The sequence below is a fragment of the Sus scrofa genome, chromosome 1 (genome assembly GCF_054392235.1).
Source record: "Sus scrofa isolate SSC_HxYL_T2T_F1_AM1 chromosome 1, Sscrofa_HxYL_maternal_Yorkshire_Landrace_v2.0, whole genome shotgun sequence".
Lineage (NCBI taxonomy): Eukaryota > Metazoa > Chordata > Mammalia > Artiodactyla > Suidae > Sus > Sus scrofa.
In genome coordinates, this window is record NC_139383.1 from 226490829 (window position 1) to 226511477 (window position 20649).

Genomic DNA, 20649 nt, shown 5'->3' on the forward strand with positions numbered 1-20649 from the left:
GTGTTCCTGGCAGCCATCAGACTGTTAAGAGTCCAGAAGTGGCTATAAAACTAAATCTTGTGAAGTTTTTTGTTTTGTTTTGTTTGTCTTTTTTGCCTTTTTTAGGGCCGCACCCAAGGCATGTGGAGGTTCCCAGGCTAGGGGTCTAATCAGAGCTGTAGCCACCAGCCTACGCCAGAACCACAGCAATGCGGGATCCGAGCCACATCTACAACCTACACCACAGCTCACGGCAACGCTGTATCCTTAACCCATTGAGCAAGGCCAGGATTGAACCCGCAACCTCATGGTTCCTAGTCGGATTCGTTAACCACTGAGCCACGACAGGAACTCCTAAATCTTGTGAAGTTTGGGTCTGGTCTAGCCTCCTTTGTCCAAGGGCCACTTGGTTATGATAGTACCCTGTAATTTCAGATCAACAGAATTAGGTTTTTTGCTTTTGTTTTTGTTTTTAATTTTCCAAGGAGTTTTATCTTTATTTATTTTTTCGTCTTCCAGGTTTTTTTTTTTTTTTGGTCTTTTTGCTATTTCTTTGGGCCGCTTCTGCGGCATATGGAGGTTCCCAGGCTAGGGGTCTAATCGGAGCTGTAGCCTCTGGCCTACGCCAGAGCCACAGCAACACGGGATCCGAGCCGCGTCTGCAACCTACACCACAGCTCACGGCAACGCCGGATCGTTAACCCACTGAGCAAGGGCAGGGATGGAACCCACAACCTTATGGTTCCTAGTTGGATTCGTTAACCACTGCGCCACGACGGGAACTCCCAGTTTTTATTTTTTAAAAAGTTATTTAAGTATAGTTGATTTAGAATGTTGTGATAATTTCTGCTGTACAACCAAGTGATTCAGTTATACATGTACACATATCTCTTCTTTTTCAGATGCTTTCCCCATGTAGCTTATCACAAAATACTGGGTAGAGTTCCTTGTGCTATATAGGAGGTTCCTGTTGGCCAATCATTCCCTCTATACCTCAGTGTGCATAAGCAAATCCCAAACCCTCAACTGGAGTTTTGTTCAGTACGTTCTCCCCTTTGACCTCCCTTGGGGTTTTTCCACTGATCTTGGCATTTGGAACTGATGTCTTGCCTTTCATTTTCATTTCTATAGCTTGGTATTTCTCTTGATGAAACAGTCAACGAAAAGGATCTGGATGACTTGTTGTGGATCTTTGGCTGTGAGTCATCTGCAGTAAGTAAAGTAAAAATGCACATTCTTCATAATGATGATTTGAGGTGGTGTCAAAGATGGCTTTGCTTCTTGTGAGCCTGAGTAGGAAGGAGAAGGGGCCCAGGTATGATATTAGGATGCCTGCTGGTAAAATTATGATATTTATTGTCCCTTGCTATGTGACTGCTGATAGTTAGAGGTCACTGCTGTGGGTCCTAGCCAGGTCTATGCAGCCAGGCTAATTGGAAAGATGGTTAATGGTGTTTAATTGAAACTATTCCTAATACAAAGATTCATGAAATCAGCATCTTGGTTATGCTGACTCTGGGAAAACTGACTTTATAGTACCAGATATTATGCTCTGCTCTGAGAATAGTGGTGAATCAGACACATTTCCTGCCCTTATGGAGCTTATAGTCTATGGGGTGTCCAAACAAGCACAGGATTGCATTCCAGGTGGTGTATTGTGACGGGCAATGTCTGAAGATGCACTTTGAGCACGGAGGAGGGGCTCCTCACCGAGACTTGGAAGAAATTATCCTAAGCTGAGACCCTAAAGATGAGTAGGAGCTATCCAGACACAACTGAGGAAGAGGAGGAAGGGGCCAGAGGTTTTCCAGATACTGGGAAAAGCAGGCACAAAGACTAGGAGGAGAGGGATTCCATGAGGACTAGAAGCCATTCAGAGTGACTGAGTTGGTTTCTAGAACAATGGAACTGAGGAAGCAATTACAATTCTGTGGAATGGAAGCAAGGGTCAGTAGCTACCCAGACCTGTGGCACTCTACAAGGCCTGGAGCATAGAAACCACTCAATAAATATTTGTCAAATGAATCAGCGAAAGGAAGCAGAAATAGGTTTCCAGGTGTTGAATGGTGCTGGTTGTCTCAGCCCTCTTTGAGAGATGGTATCAGTATCAGATAACAAATGTTATTTGATGTTAAATGTTAAAAGAAGTATTACACTGTTCTCTCTCTCTCTCTCTTTTTTTTTTTTTTTTTTTTTTTTGTCTTTTTTAAGGCTGCACCTGCAGCATATGGGAGTTCCCAGGCTAGGGGTCCAATCCAAGCTGTAGCTGTCAGCCTACGCCAGAGCCTCAGCAACATGGGGATCTAAGCCACATCTGCGACCTACACCGAAGCTCATGGCAATGCTGGATCCTTAACCCACTGAGCGAGGCCAGGGATTGAACTCAAATCTTTATGGTTGCTAGTCAGGTTCGTTAACCACTGAGCCATGACAGGAACTCCACACTGTTCTCTTTTAAACTTTAATAAACAAGACTGAGTAAGATTCTTCCCTCTCTAGAACTCCGCACTGAATTTAATCACAGGTATTCTATGCATTTGAGAAATATTGATGGAGCACACCTGAAGGCTCTAGAGGGCCAATCTATCAGCCTGGAGCAGAAGGAGGAGCAAGCCATGTGTTTAATTATATATTCTGGGTATTAAATGCTTATCAGATATATGATTTGCAAATATTTCCCCCTGGTTTTTGTTTTTTGTCTTTTTAGGGCCGCATACGTGGCATGTGGAGATTCCCAGGCTAGGGTTCAAATTGGAACTCTAGCCTACACCACAACCACAGCAATGCCAAATCTGACCCGTGTCTGCTACCTCTACCATAGCTCACGGCAACACCAGATCCTTTAACCCTTTGAGGGAGCCCAGGGATTGAACCTGCGTCCTCATGGATACTAGTCAGGTTCTTTTCCACTGAGCCACGATGGTAACTCCTATTTTCCCCTAGTCTATGGGTTGTTTCTTAATTCTTGATAGTGTCCTTTGATGCACAATTATTTTATTTTATTTTGTTTTTTGTCTCTTGTCTTTTTAGGGCCACATCCGCAGCATGTGGAGGTTCCTAGGCTAGGGGTCTAATTGGAACTGTAGCTGCCGGCCTTTGCCACAGCCACAGCAATGCCAGATCCAAGTGGGGTCTGCAACCTATACCACAGCTCATGGCCACGCCGGATCCTTAACCCACTAAGCAAGGCCAGGGATTGAACCCACAACCTCATGGCTCCTAGTCAGATTTGTTTCTGCCATACCACAACAGGAACTCAGATGCACAAAAATTTTTAATTTTAATGAAGTCCACTTTTTTTTTTCTTTTGTTGCTCATGTTTGTGGTGTCATATTTAAGTAACCTTGTCAAATCCAAGGTCATGCAGATTTGTGTCCATACTTCTAAGAATTTTATAGTTTTAGCTTGTAAATTTAGGTCCTTAATCCATTTTGAATTAGGTTTTGTATATGATATAAGATAAAGATCTCACTATTCTTTTGCATGTGTATATCCAGTTTTCTTAGCACCATTTGTTGATGGGAATGTCATTCCCCCACTGAATGGAACTCTTGACACTTATGTTTTATTAGGATTGTTCCCAAAGATAAAAGAGCTGTGTCAAGTGAGAATCCTTACTTGAGTGTTATTATGGTAACTTTTTAGGTAGCCCTTTAAAATAATTTACCAGAGCTTGCTTCGTTATTCATGGAACATGCAGGAGATGTCAAATTTTTTTTCCTGTAAAAAATTGCACAATTTTATTTTCTGTGACTTAGGTTTTAGAGAAAATTGCCATGATGCATGACCCCTGACACCTTTTCAGTGTACCATGCCAGATGTCCCAGGGGTGGGTGACGGTATGGGTGGGACTTTGGGTGATATGGGATTTGGGGTACTCTGTCAGAATATAGGCTGACTGGAAGCCTGGTTCACATGTGGTTCCAGGCGTGACTCCTGTCCTTTCTGTGGCTTCTGTGGTCTCTCCATGCAGGAGCTGGTTGCTGAAAGCATGGGTGAGGAGCAGAGAGGTATTCTAGGGACTGCCTTCAAGAGAACTAGTCCATTCCTCACACATCAAGTGTTCAACAGGTTTGTGTGGCTTGTGTGACTTGTGTGTTGTGGCTCGGGAGCACAGTAGAGAGTGGCTTCTGACTCTGAATGTGTTATGCCTTAGGTTGTTGTGCCATAATGATCCCAATCCTGACCTGAGAAAAGCATATCTTATTTCCTGGTGGCTCTGATCCCTTGGTACTGTAACTCCTAATTCTGTTCTCAACAAGATGGGAATCTGGATGCATAGTCGCCAGGCTGAAGATCATACCTAGGATCTCAACATGCTCTTCTTCCCAACCCTTCCTCTCGTGCCCACAGGCAGCTTCTCATCCTAGGACATCCTTTGAAGTTCATGGGGGTGGATTGGGGTCTATGCCCTTCTCTCTGATGCTTTGTTGACATGCTGCCCATGGCCTAATTTGATCTGTATGTTGAAGGTAGATCTCAGTGTGTCGAAGGTAGATCTCAGTGTGTCTTAACATTCAGAAGGATTGTTTATGGGCTCTTAATCCAACTGTATTGGCCTAAATTATGTTTTGTGTTCACAGCTATCACTCAGAAACAAATATTGTTCGATATATGAAGAAATTGGAAAACAAAGACATTTCCCTTGTTCATAGCATGATTCCACTGGTAATTATTGAATGGATGGCCAAACGGGAGATGGGAGGGCCGATTAGATGGATCATAAGAAGTCACTAACATGATACACTTTGGCTGTGCTTCTTAAAGGGGTCCTGCACCATGAAGCTCAACAGTTCATCTGAACTCACAGTAAGTTGGTCACTTCTACTAAGAGGGAACTTAGCAGGAGTTCTCTTATGGCAAGGTGCGTTACGGATCTGGCATTGTCACTGCAGTAGCTTGGGTTGCTACTGCGGCATGTATTTGATCCCTGCCCAAGAAACTTCTATATGCCATAGGCTCAGCCAAAAAAAAAAAAAAAAAAAAAAAGGAGGGAATATTACTCAGCCATTAAAATGAACAAAATACCAGCATTTTTAGCAACATGGATGGATCTAGAAATTGTCATACTAAGTGAAGTCAGCCATACAGTGAGACACCAACATCAAACGCTTTCACTGACATGTGGAATTTGAAAAAAAGGACAGACTGAACTTCTTTGCAGAACAGATGCTGACTCACAGACATTGAAAAACTTATGGTCTCCAGAGGAGACAGTTTGGGGGGTGGGGGGATATGTTTGGGTTATGGGATGGAAATCCTGTGAAATTGGATTGTTATGATCATTATATAACTACAGATGTGATAAATTCATTTGAGTAATAAAAAAAAGGGAACTGAGCAGAGGCAGTGTCTTGGCTGTACATAAACAGCTAATTAGAGAAATCTGTTACTGGGACTATGATTTAATAACTACTTTAGTAATCCTTTCCCTGATTCTTCAGAAATCTTGGCAGAAACCCTGATTTTTTTTTTTTTTTTTTTTTGCCTTTTAGGGCAACACCTGTGACATATTGAAGTTCCGAGGCTAGGGGTCAAGTCAGAGCTGTAGCTGCTAGCCTGTACAACAACCACAGCAACGCTAGATCTGAGCCATGTCTGCAACTTACACCACAGCTCACAGCAACACCGAATCCTTAACCCACTGGGCAGGGTTAGGTATCAAACTCGCATCCCCATGAGACTAGTCAGATTCGTTACCACCGAGCCACAATGGAACTCCAGAAACCCTGAATTTATCACAACTTGATCATTTAAATTTGAGTGAAATTATTTTAAAATATTAAAATATTAAGTATATAGTATTTATGTCTTCCTACCCTCCGCATCCCCCCCAACCCCCTTTTAAACCTGCCATGTTAAAAAGCTTTATTTTTATCAATTTGTAGTTGTTAAGCTCAGGTAGAATTAAGAACCTTAAGCCTTTCTAGAAATCCATTCACAATGCCAGAAGGATAGAGATTTGAAGGTTTAATTTGTATCTTATATCAATAGAAGATTTGTGTATCCTGCTGTGGTGTTTGGTAAGTATCCCTATTAGGCTAGGATGGTTTTTTTTTAAACCCCGTAGATTTATTTTGATGCGACAAATCACATCAGGCAAAGAAAATCATTTTATGTTGTGATAGGAGGATTTTCCCCATTCGCTTTTTTTTTTTTTTTTTTTTTTTGTCTTTTTGCCATTTCTTGGGCCGCTCCCGCGGCATATGGAGGTTCCCAGGCTAGGGGTTGAATCGGAGCTGTAGCTACCGGCCTACACCAGAGCCACAGCAACACGGGATCCGAGCCACGTCTGCAACCTACACCACAGCTCACGGCAACGCTGGATCATTAACCCACTGAGGAAGGGCAGGGACTGAACCCGCAACCCCATGGTTCCTAGTCGGATTCGTTAACCACTGAGCCACGACGGGAACTCCGGTATTGTAGTTTTAGAGGAAAATACTTACTTTTATGTTTGGGATGCAACAATTTTATATTGATGTTGTATTCTGCTTAATGAATAAAGAATAATATATGGGCCATGTAAGAGTTTGAACAAACCATGCCTGAAATAACTCATTGGGTTTCATGGATATACATCTCACCTATGTATGTATGTATGTGTGTATTTTTTTTTTTTTTTTTTTGGCCAGGCCCATGGCATGTGGAAGTGGGCCAGGGCTCAAACTCACACCACAGTAGTGACCCCAGCTGCTGCAGTGACAATGCTAGATCCTTAACCTGCTATGCCACAAGAGAACTCCGAAAAGAGATATATATATTTGACCCTTTGCGTGCTAGTAAAATGAAGACTGTAGTAGTACTCATATCATAAGATTGTGGTAAGGAATATATCTGAAGTGCTTAGAACAGTGCCTGGTACATAGTAAGCACTCTTTATGTTAGTGATAGTATCATTGTCATCATTACTAAAGTTAGTATTGCATTACTATTACAATATGTACATACACATATGTCTTCTCCCGTCTTGTTCTTCAGCCTATTACATGGAAAGAATTTGCAAATATCCACCCCTTTGTGCCTCTGGACCAAGCTCAAGGGTACCAGCAGCTTTTCCAAGAACTTGAGAAGGATTTGTGTGAACTCACAGGCTACGACCGAATCTCTTTTCAGCCTAACAGGTAAGGGGATTTCTTCTTCTATCCTTTCAGCTGTTTCTTATAGGATAATACCCACTGGAATAGATGACTAGAACGTCCAAAGTGGCTTCATTCACATAGCTGAGAAGTTAGTGATGGCTGTGGCTGGGAGCTCAGCTAAAGATGTTGATCCGGGCTTTAGTTCTGTTCCATGTGAACCTCTCTAGTGGTTGCTTGAGCTTCCTCACAGAATTGGGTCTGGGTTCAAAGTGGATTGTTCCAAGGTGGAAGGATATGGAAGCTACAAACTTTTTAAGGCACAGACTCTGAAGTTACACAGCATGACTTCCAGACCATTCTATCAATCACAGCAAGTTTCAGAGCCAGCCCAGATTGAATGTGGGAGGGGGACACACATGGCTGTGAATGTCAAGAGTCCTGGTTTGTTGTGGTCCATCTTTGGTAACTAGTTATTCCGCCTGTCTATAATACAGCATAAGGATTAGAATCGAGCACACGTGTTAGTTCCTTATAAGCAGCAGTACCTTGATCTAGTAGGGTTTGTTCTTGTCACTAACTTTGAAAGTTCCCTTCCCCTCTTCTGGTCTAGGTCTCTTTGTCTGAACAACAGTGATTTTTCAAAAGCAGAGTGCTCTCCCAACATCTTCCGGGTACTTGCTAAATATAGATCCCTGGGTCCCACTCCAGACCTACTGATCTCCAAAGGTTGAGATTAAAGATCTTTAAGAAGCCAATCAAGAGATTCTGATTTATAGATAACATACGTATCACCGAGATGCACTGGAATTGTGATCCCTGTCTTCATGGGAATAGATAAACAGGTAGACAGATATGTTATCAGTGAGTGAGTTAACCTCTGAGTACACCTTCAGAAGAGGAGTCTCATATCTGCCCAAAGTTCTCCACCTTCCACTACTCAGTGTGGTTTTCCACCAGCCCTCTCAGCATTGATATCATCTAGAAGCTTGTTAGAAATGCAGAATTTCAGAGTTCCCATTGTGGCTCAGCTGAAATGAATCTGCCTAGTAACCATGAGGATGCAGGTTTGATCCCTGGCCTTGCTCAGTGGGTTAAGGATCCAGCATTGGCATGAGCTGTGGTGTGCGTCACAGATGCAGCTTGGATCCCACATTGCTTTGGCTGGCATAGGCCAGCAGCTACAGCTCAGATTTGACCCCTAGCCTGGGAACTTTCATATGTCACAGGCGTGGCCCTAAAAAGACAATAAATAAATATGGCATAACTTTTAGGAGTTAGCATTAGTAATTCCTAAAAGTAAGGAAGTAGTAAGAAGTAGAATTAGTAATATTTTGTAAGTTAATTTTTTTATTGTGGTAAAATATACATGGCACAAAATCTGCTATTTTAAACATTTTTAACTATTCGGTTCAATGGCATTCATTACATTTACATCATCATATAACCATCGACACCATCCAGTTCCAGAGCTTTTTATTTTCCCAAATTAAAGCTCTGTACTCATCAAACAATATCTCCTAATTTACCCCTTGCCCCTGGCAACCACAATTCTACTTTCTCCCATTATTAACTTGACTAGGTAGATAAGTGGAATCATAACAATATTTGTCCTTTTTTGTCTGGCTTATTTTACTTAGCATAATACCTTCAAGGTTCATCTATGTTGTGGCATGTCAGAATATCCCTCCTTTTGAAAGGCTGAATAATATTCCATTATATGTACCATATTTTGTTTATCCATTCATCTGTCAATGGACATTTGGGTTGTTTCAGCCTTTCGGTTAAAGGGAATAAGGCCGCTATGAACATTTGTATACAAATGCCTGTTTGAGACTCTGCTTTCAGTTCTCTTGGGTATAAACCCAGGTAGGAAATTGTTGGATATATGGTAATTCTATGTGTAATTTTTTGAGGAACTGCCCTACTGTTTTACAGATCTATGCACAGGCATAGATGGAGAGAGAGAGATCAAAGGAAAGACACCCAAATACATCTTAAGGTGGTAGAACTTCACGTTTCATTTTTTTGTCCTTATGCTATTTTATATTACTAAAAAACTTTTTTTAAAAAAACATGGCATAGGTTGTTATACAATCCAATCCAAAAAGCTTTTTTTTTTTTTTCTTCTTTTTTCTGGTGCTGCTCCCGCGGCATATGGAGGTTCCCAGGCTAGGAGTCAAATGGGAGCTGTAGCCACCGGCCTATGCCAGAGCCACAGCAACTTGGGATCTGAGCCGAATGTTCGAGCTACACCACAGCTCACAGCAACGCCAGATCCTTAACCCACTGAGCGAGGTCAGGGATCGAACCCACAACCCCATGATTCCTAGTTGGATTCATTAACCACTGAGCTGCGACGGAAACACCTATTTTTAATTACAGGGAGCATATGTATTGTAAAACATTAAAGGCATAGTAAGAGTTTCACCATGGTTACAGATTCATTTCCACTGTGGTTCTCCTGATCTCAGGGGTTTTGCTGTCAGCTGGTGGCATAGTGAAGTTGTCTTTGAACTTGCCCTGTAGTTGAGGCAAACCACCTATAATCCTTTGTAGCAATCTGGCACTCAAAGTGAGGAAGGCTTGCAACAAAGGGCAAAGAAAACGAACTCTGTAGAATAGAATAATATTCAACTTCAAGTGGACTTGAAATACAACTCTCTAATTCTAAAATGCCTAAGGAGGAGAACTGCATATTTTAGGCATAAGCCTGAATGTTTCAGCACGTGGCCCCAATGGCTCGGCCTCTTCTATGTGACTGGGCCCTCCCATATTGTCTTCCAATCTCCAGCAGTTTTGTGTTATACTCACGGAAGGCTTTTATCCTTTCTTTCTCTAATAGTTTGTGCCTACATGGAGATTGCCACAGGGGCTTTCTCTTCAGTGCATTTTTTTTTCCCCTGAGGGTGGAATCTAACAGCTGCAAGGAAAGGTTTATGCCCAGAATATGCAAGGCCTCCAGAGCTCTGTTATGTGGCTTCCTCCCTAGTTGTGATGTAGGTTTTTCTCCTATCTAGCAAGAAGGGGAATGCTGCATTATTGACTTGACTGAGATTTAACTGAGGAATGGCTGACAAATATGGATGATAAAGGACTTTAGAACCATAAGCTGTGGCATGAAATCTTTGCTTCAAGTAGCCAAGCCTTCACTTGGTCTATTTCCTGGAGCCATTAGATCCCAAAGTTGTTTAAAGGACTTGAAACAAAAATGTCAGGAAACATCTCCTCATTTCTCTTATTTGCTCAATCTACAAACCTGGAGAGCATTTCTAGCTTAGTGGAGAACATAGGCAAATAATATTTAAGTATCTTTCCATTTTCTACCCTGCCCAGCATGGCTTGCTTCAGCTTGCTCCCCATAACACTGTAACAGTCTTAAAATCACCCAGCAGCACGCAAATATACTCTAGGAATTGCTGGGTTAGAATTGTGATGTAATGTTTAAGGCAGGCAGAAACAGTAATTAACACCTTCCACAGATAGCTAAAGTGAAAGACAAGCTGGAATTATTATTGGCTCAATTGGCTAATAAAAGTAAGGACTTTGTTTTTGTCTTTAAAAACCACAAACTGTGATCTTGAGTGTAGATAGAGCTAGCAGAAGCTTTCCTGGAATCGCCTCCTGGGAAGGTTCTTAAATGAAGTGTGAAAAGGGCACAATCAATGACTCTCAAACTTTATTGTATGTGAGAATCACTTGTGGGGCTTGTGAAATTGCTAACCCCCATCCTGGAATTTCTCACTTAGTGAGTCTGGATTGAGTACTGATAATTTATTTGTATTTCTAATATAATCCTGGGTGATGCTGATGTGCTGGTTTAATTGACACACTGTTAAAATGGGTTCGGGGGTGGGGGTGGGGGAGGCTATAGGGGTTCTCAGGCCTGGCTGCATATTAGAATTACCTATGAAGTCTTTGAAGAATCTCATGCCCTCCCCACCCCATGAACTAGCTACAGCAAAATTTCCTTCAGGTGTGGTGCCCAGGCGTCAGTGTTTTAAAATCTCCTCAGGTGATTCTAACTCAGGTTGGAAAGTGTGTTGCCTTGGAAGACCACCAAAGAGTTAGATGACTTTTTAGTTATTTTCATTTATTTATTATTATTTTTCACATTTTTAATATTTTTATATATTATTTATTTGTTTATTTTATTTTATTTTATTTTGTCTTTTTGCCATTTCTTGGGCCGCTCCCGAGGCATATGGAGGTTCCCAGGCTAGGGGTCGAATCGGAGCTACAGCCACAGCAACGCGGAATCTGAGCAGCGTCTGCAACTTACACCACAGCTCACGGCCACGCCGGATTGTTAACCCACTGAGCAAGGCCAGGGATCGAACCTGCAACCTCATGGTTCCTAGTTGGATTCGTTAACCACTGTGCCATGACGGAACTCCCGTATTTGTTTATTTTTACTTAGTTATTTTATTTATTTTTAGTTTAGTTAGATGACTATTATCTTCCAGTGGAGTGAACTTTAAAACTGGCCTTTGAAGGCCAAGTCATGATTGTCATGCAGATTTCGGCAGTTTACAACAAAGAGAATCAAACACCTAATATTGGCCATCTCACCTCTCCTTTCCTCTGCTCACCGTAAAATGGGTAGATTTATGTCATTGATAATCTGATTCGCTTTCCTACTTAGCCTAGTGCAACTTCAGAACCCTCCCATGCAGAGAGCTCTGGTAGGCCAGGTATCTGGGACTGATTTCCCAAACTCAGGATGCCAGGGAGAAGAGAAAGAAGGCTGAAGGTTAGGAGAGCTATCTTTGGGGAAATATAAAACAACGAGAGGCTCTCACCTCCCCAAATTTTCCAGACTCTTAATAGTTTATCTGGACTTTTACAGTTTATAAGGCTTTGGAACAGTGGTTCTCACATTTGGCTGCACCCTTAGAATTTCTGATTCAGTACACCTGGGGTGTGAACCCAGCATTTGTAGTTCTACCAAGTCCCTAGGTGAGGCTGATGTTTGGGGATTTGAGTTTGGAAACCACTACTTTGAGGTGCTATTGAGATAGCGGAAAGGTTAGAGCGGCTGAGCTATCCAAATGTTTTTTGCCCAGAATTCAAAGGTTAAAGCATAGAATTTAGCTTATATCAAATTAGATACAGGTTGGCAAAAACATGTTGAGTTTTATTTTAAGCCAATAGAAGCAGAGGCCTAGGTAGTGTTGAAGATACTTGAGGTATGCAACAAAGAGTTTGATTAAAATGGAGTTGCTTCCAAGATATGGAAGCGTATCTTGTTTATCATGCTTATAAGATAGAAGTCAGTGCAAATTTTACTGTTTTCTTGAGAGTGGTCCTCTGAGGTTGCCATATACTGATTCAGGTCATTTTAACACACTGGCTGTTTTTATTTTTTAATTTAATTTTTTTTTTTTTTTTTGCTTTTTAGGGCCATGCCTGTGGCATATGGAGACTCCCAGGCTAGGGGTCGAATTGGAGTTCCAACAGGAACTCCTGATGGAATTTTTTAAAACATCAGATGAGGGAGTTCTCATTGTGGTACAGTGGAAATGAATCCGACTAGTATCCATGAGGATTTGGGTTTGATCCCTGGCCTCGCTGAATGGGTTAAGGATCCTGCATTGCCATGAGCTGTGGTGTAGGTCGAAGATGCAGCTCGGATCTGTAGCATAGGCTGGCAGCTGCAGCTCCAATTCCATCCCTAAGGAAAAAAAAAAAAGAAAACATCAGATGAATGCATTACTTAACAATTTTAAATTTATCTGTAAATTAGGTAGCATATCCCCATGTGACAGATGAGACTAAGATCCAGAGGAGCTTAGGGCCAAACTTCTTGAAAACAGTGAGCAAATCAGTGAGGCTCACTAGGAGAAGCTCTAGGCTGGCCCCATCTCTTTGTTAAACCTGCTTAGAAATGAGGTTAAGTAAAGGTTCTTGGTTGCAACAACAGAAAATGGGTTGGCCTAACTTAAGCAGAAAAACAGTTTAAAGGGTGACAATATCGCACACTTCACAGAACTGATGGAAAAGCTGGAGAAGTGAGGCAAGACCCAAGGGAGGCTGGCAACAGACAGCAAATCAAAGTTACTCCAGGGAAAGCATCACCACCACTACTGTGACTGAGCTATTCCTAGTGTCACTCCTTCCAGATTCATGAAGTTCCAGGCTGGAGTATCCAATGGGCTGAAACTGGGTTACATATACAGCACCTTGTTAATTAGCGGTGATGGGGAATATCTGGTCTCTTTCTGCTTCCATAGGGGCATTTTGGACCCTGCCTTTCCCTAGACTCACACAAAAGGGGAAATTCCTCCAAATAGTCAGGGGACTGAAAGGCTGGTGTATTTCTACAATACACACCCATAAAAATAGCAACGAGAACCAGCAAATCTTCAACATCCTGATGTAACTCTTCGTTGTTCTTTCTAAGCACATTGACGAGTTTGATTATCACAGCACCATTTTCTTTCTTTTTATATTTTATTTATTTATTTATTTTTGCTTTTTAGGGCTTGCACCTGCAGCATATGGAGGTTCCCAGGCTAGGGGTCGAATCTGAGCTGTAGCTGCCGGCCTATGCCACAGCCCCAGCAACTCAGGATCTAAGCTGTGTCTGCGACCTACACCTCAGCTCATGGCAATGCTGGATCCTTAACCCACTGAGCGAGGCCAGGGATTGAACCTGTAACCTCATGGTTTCTAGTCCGATTCATTTTTGTTGCACCACAACAGGAACTCCCAGTTTTTCTTTTTTTTAAATGGCTGTACCTGCAGCATATAGAATTTCCCAGGCCAGGGATTGAATTCCAGCTGGATCCTTTAACCTACTGCACCAGGCCAGGAATCAAACCCAAACCTCCACAGGGACCAAGCTGCTGCAGTCGGGTTCCTAAACCCACTGTGACACAGAGGGAACTCCCACCATTTTTTCTAATTTCTTTGTTTTATACTGTTTATTGGACATGTAGTTTGCAGATATTTTCTCCCAGTCTGTAGCATGTTTTTTCATTCTCTCATCAGAGTCTCTTGTAAAGCGAAAGTTTTTAACTAGGATGAAGTATAATTTATTCATTTTTCCTTTTATGAATTGTGCTTTGTTTTCAAATTAACGAACTCCAGCTAACCCCCAAAATGCCAAAGATTTTCTTTTGTTTAATCGTAAAAGTTTCACCATTTTATGTTTTACATTTAAATGAATGATCTATTTTAAGATAATTTTTTGTATACAGTATGAGACTTAAGTTGACCTATACATGTCTAATTGTTCCTGCATTATTTGTTGAAAAGGCTATGTTTTCTCCATTGAATTGCTTTTGCAATTTTTGTCAAAAATCAGTTGGGTTTGTATATGTGAATTTGTTTCTTGTTTCTATATTCTGTTTCATTTATCTATGAGTATATCCCTCCACCAATAACACACTATCTTGATTATAATAACTATGTAGTAAGTCCTAGCATCAGACCAACTGATTCCTCTCACTTTTTTCTTTTTTCAAAATGAGGCTATTTCAGTTACTTTGCCTTTGCATATAAATTTTAGAGTAATCTCAGTTATATCTACAAAAAATCTTGGTTTTATGGGATAATGACATATATTTTGGCTTCATTATTCTTTTTACAATGGGCTAGATGTTAGACATAATAGGTATTACAGATGGTTGAAGGGAAATCCACTTCATATTTATAGTTTATCACTTAAAATTTTACATGAAAACCTGTGTTTTTAAATGTAATAATTTAAAAGTCATACTATAAAAAACTTCTTAGGAAGTTGAGATATTAGAAGTAAAATAGGCCCACTGACTTAAAAGACAACTTCTCTGAAACTACACACTAATGTGGCCATTAGTGTGCAGACTACAGTGGTGTGTTGAAAACTATTAAATGATTTTTGGAAGATTATCTAGAGAAAATTAGAACAAGAATAGATCTGGTAAATTTATTAATTAAAAAAATTTTGTAATAGTTGATTTATAATATTCTGTCAATTTCTGCTGTACAGAAAGTGACCCAGTTATACATATATTTACATTCTCTTTTTCACGTTATCCTCTCCATCATGTTCCATCACAAGTAATCAGATATAGTTCCTTAGGCTATACAGCAGAATCTCATTCCTTATCCATTCCAAATGCAATAGTTTGTCTCTACTAACCCCAAACTCCCAGTCACTCCCCTTTTCTCTCATGAACCACAAGAGTGTTCTCCATGTCCATGAGTTTGTTTCTTTTCTGTGGATTGGTTTGTTTGTGCTGTATATTAAATTCCAGACATAAGTTATATCATATGATGTTTGTCTTTCTTCTTCTGACTTCACTTAGTATGAGAGTCTTTAGTTCTATCCATGTTGCTGCAAATGGCATTATTTTGTTCTTTTTTATGGCCGAGCAATATTCCTTTGTGTACATATATCACATCTTCTATATCCATTCATCTGTCATTGGACATTTAGGTTATTTCCATGTTTTAACTATTGTGAATAGCACTGCAGTGAACATAGGGGTGAATGTATCTTTTCCAATGCATGCCTTATCGGGATATATGCCCAGGAGTGGATGATATGGTAGTTCTATATTTAGTTTTCTGAGGTACTTCCATACTATTTTCCATGGTGGTTGTACAGATCTGGTAAATTTAGATACTTGATAGTTCAAAACAATGTATAAATCTTAGTTCAACTACAATATAATTCAGCAGGGATTTTGTTGACAACTGGGGTTTGCCCTAAATCATGATTTATATAATATATTCTGCAGTCTTATAAAATCAGTTCTATGTTATTTTTTTCATAAGTATAAAAACTGCAGAAAATTTTCTCTTAAAAACAGTGGCTGCAACAGTCCATCTTCAAAATTTCCTAAGCAGCCAACTTTTTTTTTTTTAACTTCTAATTTTTTTATTTTTTTGACACAAAACCAAAAATTTAATCTGAAATATGCTACTTCTCAGTTATTATTGAAATATAATCTTTTTTGTACATATCTACATAAAGTATAGTTGATTTGCAGTGTTGTGTCAATTTCTCTTGTACAGCAATGTGATCCAGTCATACATTTATGTACATTCTCATTCTCATATTATCTTCCATCATCTTCTGTCACAAGAAATTAGATACAGTTCCTTGTGCTATACAGTAGGACCTCATTGCTTATCCATTCAGTATAATAGTTTCCTCTACTAACCCCAAACTCCCAGTCCTTTCCACTCCCTTCCCCTTGGCAACCACAAGTCTGTTCTCCATGTCTGTGAGTCCGTTTTTGTTCTGTAGTGGGTAAGTTCATTTGTGCCACATTTTAGATTTCACATATAAGTGATATTCTGCGGTGTTTGACTTTCTCTTTCTGACTTCACTTAGTATGAGAATATCTAATTGCCTCCATGTTGCTGCAAATAACATTATTTCATTCTTTTTATGGCTGAGTAGTATTCCATTGTGTATATGTACCACATCTTCTTAATCCATTCATCTGTCGATAGACATTTAGGTTGTTTCCATATGTTGGCTATTTGGAATAGTGCTGCTGTGAACATATAGGTGCATGTATCTTTTTGTTTTTTGTTTTTTTCTCTTTCTAAAATTAAATATATATACTTACAGCAGCTAATAACACATGATACTTAGTACATAATTCAAAGAAGATGTATAAGGCTTTTATGGAGAAAATTATAAAAAATCATCAAAAGTTATGAAAGACCTAAATGAATGGGTGGAGAAATATTTCTCTGATCAAGAATACAAAGATACATTATATAAATTATCAATTGATTATAACAGACTCAAACACACTCATGAAAATTTGATTCTCTAATATATTGAAGAGATCTAAAGGCTAAATAATAATCAATGTAATTTTGAAGAAGAATATGAAAGTATGTAAAAACCAGGTATGTGGGGGAGGTAGCAATATTTTATAACAGTTTTTACCATTATAAAACTATATAAGAATAATTAACATTCTTGAGAGGTTACAAAGTTAACGGGTTGTTCTGTAATGACATACTTTTTTGTGTGTGTGAAATTTTTATTTTTTTACAAAATAAAATACATATATTTAAATATAATTATACTCACACAGATTATTATATCATAGATCTTAAGAAAGAGATTAAGTGACTCCCTCTGGAGAAGTGGAATGGAAAATATGCTGAGACAAATGGGAAATTTATTCTATACTTTATCCCATTTTGTATGGCTTTCATCCTTACTATTTAGTATTATCTATTACATTTCAATTTTTCTTTAAAAAATTAGCATTATATTAAAATTGTGTATCTTATGCAACTAAAATTTATAAAGAAGGAAGCCTTATATACCATTAAATATTTTATATAGCATAATAAAAAGAATAACTTAACTGGTAAGAATAACAAAAATAATACACCCTCTGAAAATGAGTAAAATTTACAATGCATAAATTGGTTTAAAAATAGTGTAACTATATAAATATGTCCTCACAATTTGTTACATCTTAGTGATTCTTCAATATAGGCATTACACCATTCTAGGTAATGTGATAAGACATTAAGACCTTACATTGTACCATGGAGAGAACTGGTTATTAATAATACAATTGTAGAACTGTATTATTTACTTGTACAGTTGCATTATTTAATTATAATTATTATAAATTCTTTGATGGAGAGGAAATCAGAATCAGTTCTAAGATGACTTCAGCATTCCAAGAATGATGTCAAATGACCCCCTTCCTGGGGGATTATGTGCTTATTTACTATGAGATATATTTCTACTCCAGAGATTCCTTGTTTGTGTATCAATTGCAGATTTTTGGTTTGCAGTTATTCTGAAGTTTTGATATGAGTTTATATGTATATGAGATTGTTTTAAGTTGCTCTTTTTTTTTTTTTTTTCTTTGTCTTTTTGCCATTTCTTGGGCTGCTCCTGCGGCATATGGAGGTTCCCAGGCTAGGGGTCGAATTGGAGTTCCAACAGGAACTCCTGATGGAATTTTTTAAAACATCAGATGAGGGAGTTCTCATTGTGGTACAGTGGAAATGAATCCGACTAGTATCCATGAGGATTTGGGTTTGATCCCTGGCCTCGCTGAATGGGTTAAGGATCCTGCATTGCCATGAGCTGTGGTGTAGGTCGAAGATGCAGCTCGGATCTGTAGCATAGGCTGGCAGCTGCAGCTCCAATTCCATCCCTAAGGAAAAAAAAAAAAGAAAACATCAGATGAATGCATTACTTAACAATTTTAAATTTATCTGTAAATTAGGTAGCATATCCCCATGTGACAGATGAGACTAAGATCCAGAGGAGCTTAGGGCCAAACTTCTTGAAAACAGTGAGCAAATCAGTGAGGCTCACTAGGAGAAGCTCTAGGCTGGCCCCATCTCTTTGTTAAACCTGCTTAGAAATGAGGTTAAGTAAAGGTTCTTGGTTGCAACAACAGAAAATGGGTTGGCCTAACTTAAGCAGAAAAACAGTTTAAAGGGTGACAATATCGCACACTTCACAGAACTGATGGAAAAGCTGGAGAAGTGAGGCAAGACCCAAGGGAGGCTGGCAACAGACAGCAAATCAAAGTTACTCCAGGGAAAGCATCACCACCACTACTGTGACTGAGCTATTCCTAGTGTCACTCCTTCCAGATTCATGAAGTTCCAGGCTGGAGTATCCAATGGGCTGAAACTGGGTTACATATACAGCACCTTGTTAATTAGCGGTGATGGGGAATATCTGGTCTCTTTCTGCTTCCATAGGGGCATTTTGGACCCTGCCTTTCCCTAGACTCACACAAAAGGGGAAATTCCTCCAAATAGTCAGGGGACTGAAAGGCTGGTGTATTTCTACAATACACACCCATAAAAATAGCAACGAGAACCAGCAAATCTTCAACATCCTGATGTAACTCTTCGTTGTTCTTTCTAAGCACATTGACGAGTTTGATTATCACAGCACCATTTTCTTTCTTTTTATATTTTATTTATTTATTTATTTTTGCTTTTTAGGGCTTGCACCTGCAGCATATGGAGGTTCCCAGGCTAGGGGTCGAATCTGAGCTGTAGCTGCCGGCCTATGCCACAGCCCCAGCAACTCAGGATCTAAGCTGTGTCTGCGACCTACACCTCAGCTCATGGCAATGCTGGATCCTTAACCCACTGAGCGAGGCCAGGGATTGAACCTGTAACCTCATGGTTTCTAGTCCGATTCATTTTTGTTGCACCACAACAGGAACTCCCAGTTTTTCTTTTTTTTAAATGGCTGTACCTGCAGCATATAGAATTTCCCAGGCCAGGGATTGAATTCCAGCTGGATCCTTTAACCTACTGCACCAGGCCAGGAATCAAACCCAAACCTCCACAGGGACCAAGCTGCTGCAGTCGGGTTCCTAAACCCACTGTGACACAGAGGGAACTCCCACCATTTTTTCTAATTTCTTTGTTTTATACTGTTTATTGGACATGTAGTTTGCAGATATTTTCTCCCAGTCTGTAGCATGTTTTTTCATTCTCTCATCAGAGTCTCTTGTAAAGCGAAAGTTTTTAACTAGGATGAAGTATAATTTATTCATTTTTCCTTTTATGAATTGTGCTTTGTTTTCAAATTAACGAACTCCAGCTAACCCCCAAAATGCCAAAGATTTTCTTTTGTTTAATCGTAAAAGTTTCACCATTTTATGTTTTACATTTAAATGAATGATCTATTTTAAGATAATTTTTTGTATACAGTATGAGACTTAAGTTGACCTATACATGTCTAATTGTTCCTGCATTATTTGTTGAAAAGGCTATGTTTTCTCCATTGAATTGCTTTTGCAATTTTTGTCAAAAATCAGTTGGGTTTGTATATGTGAATTTGTTTCTTGTTTCTATATTCTGTTTCATTTATCTATGAGTATATCCCTCCACCAATAACACACTATCTTGATTATAATAACTATGTAGTAAGTCCTAGCATCAGACCAACTGATTCCTCTCACTTTTTTCTTTTTTCAAAATGAGGCTATTTCAGTTACTTTGCCTTTGCATATAAATTTTAGAGTAATCTCAGTTATATCTACAAAAAATCTTGGTTTTATGGGATAATGACATATATTTTGGCTTCATTATTCTTTTTACAATGGGCTAGATGTTAGACATAATAGGTATTACAGATGGTTGAAGGGAAATCCACTTCATATTTATAGTTTATCACTTAAAATTTTACATGAAAACCTGTGTTTTTAAATGTAATAATTTAAAAGTCATACTATAAAAAACTTCTTAGGAAGTTGAGATATTAGAAGTAAAATAGGCCCACTGACTTAAAAGACAACTTCTCTGAAACTACACACTAATGTGGCCATTAGTGTGCAGACTACAGTGGTGTGTTGAAAACTATTAAATGATTTTTGGAAGATTATCTAGAGAAAATTAGAACAAGAATAGATCTGGTAAATTTATTAATTAAAAAAATTTTGTAATAGTTGATTTATAATATTCTGTCAATTTCTGCTGTACAGAAAGTGACCCAGTTATACATATATTTACATTCTCTTTTTCACGTTATCCTCTCCATCATGTTCCATCACAAGTAATCAGATATAGTTCCTTAGGCTATACAGCAGAATCTCATTCCTTATCCATTCCAAATGCAATAGTTTGTCTCTACTAA

General features: G+C 39.2%; 1 protein-coding gene across 2 annotated transcripts in view; it reads left to right on the forward strand.

Annotated features, from left to right (window-relative positions):
* GLDC (glycine decarboxylase) overlaps nucleotides 1-20649 on the forward strand; it is a 111636-nt gene that overhangs the window by 53819 nt on the left and 37168 nt on the right. Inside the window, exons 11-15 of one of the 2 annotated variants that reach the window (XM_021063878.2) lie at nucleotides 1111-1191; nucleotides 3953-4050; nucleotides 4563-4647; nucleotides 4747-4788; nucleotides 6961-7103. In XM_021063878.2, the coding sequence (XP_020919537.1) occupies nucleotides 1111-1191; nucleotides 3953-4050; nucleotides 4563-4647; nucleotides 4747-4788; nucleotides 6961-7103 (449 nt within the window). Of the gene's footprint in view, nucleotides 1-1110; nucleotides 1192-1626; nucleotides 2213-3032; nucleotides 4051-4562; nucleotides 4648-4746; nucleotides 4789-6960; nucleotides 7104-20649 lie in introns of those variants that run through there. The other variant, XM_084986225.1, reaches the window with a different exon arrangement.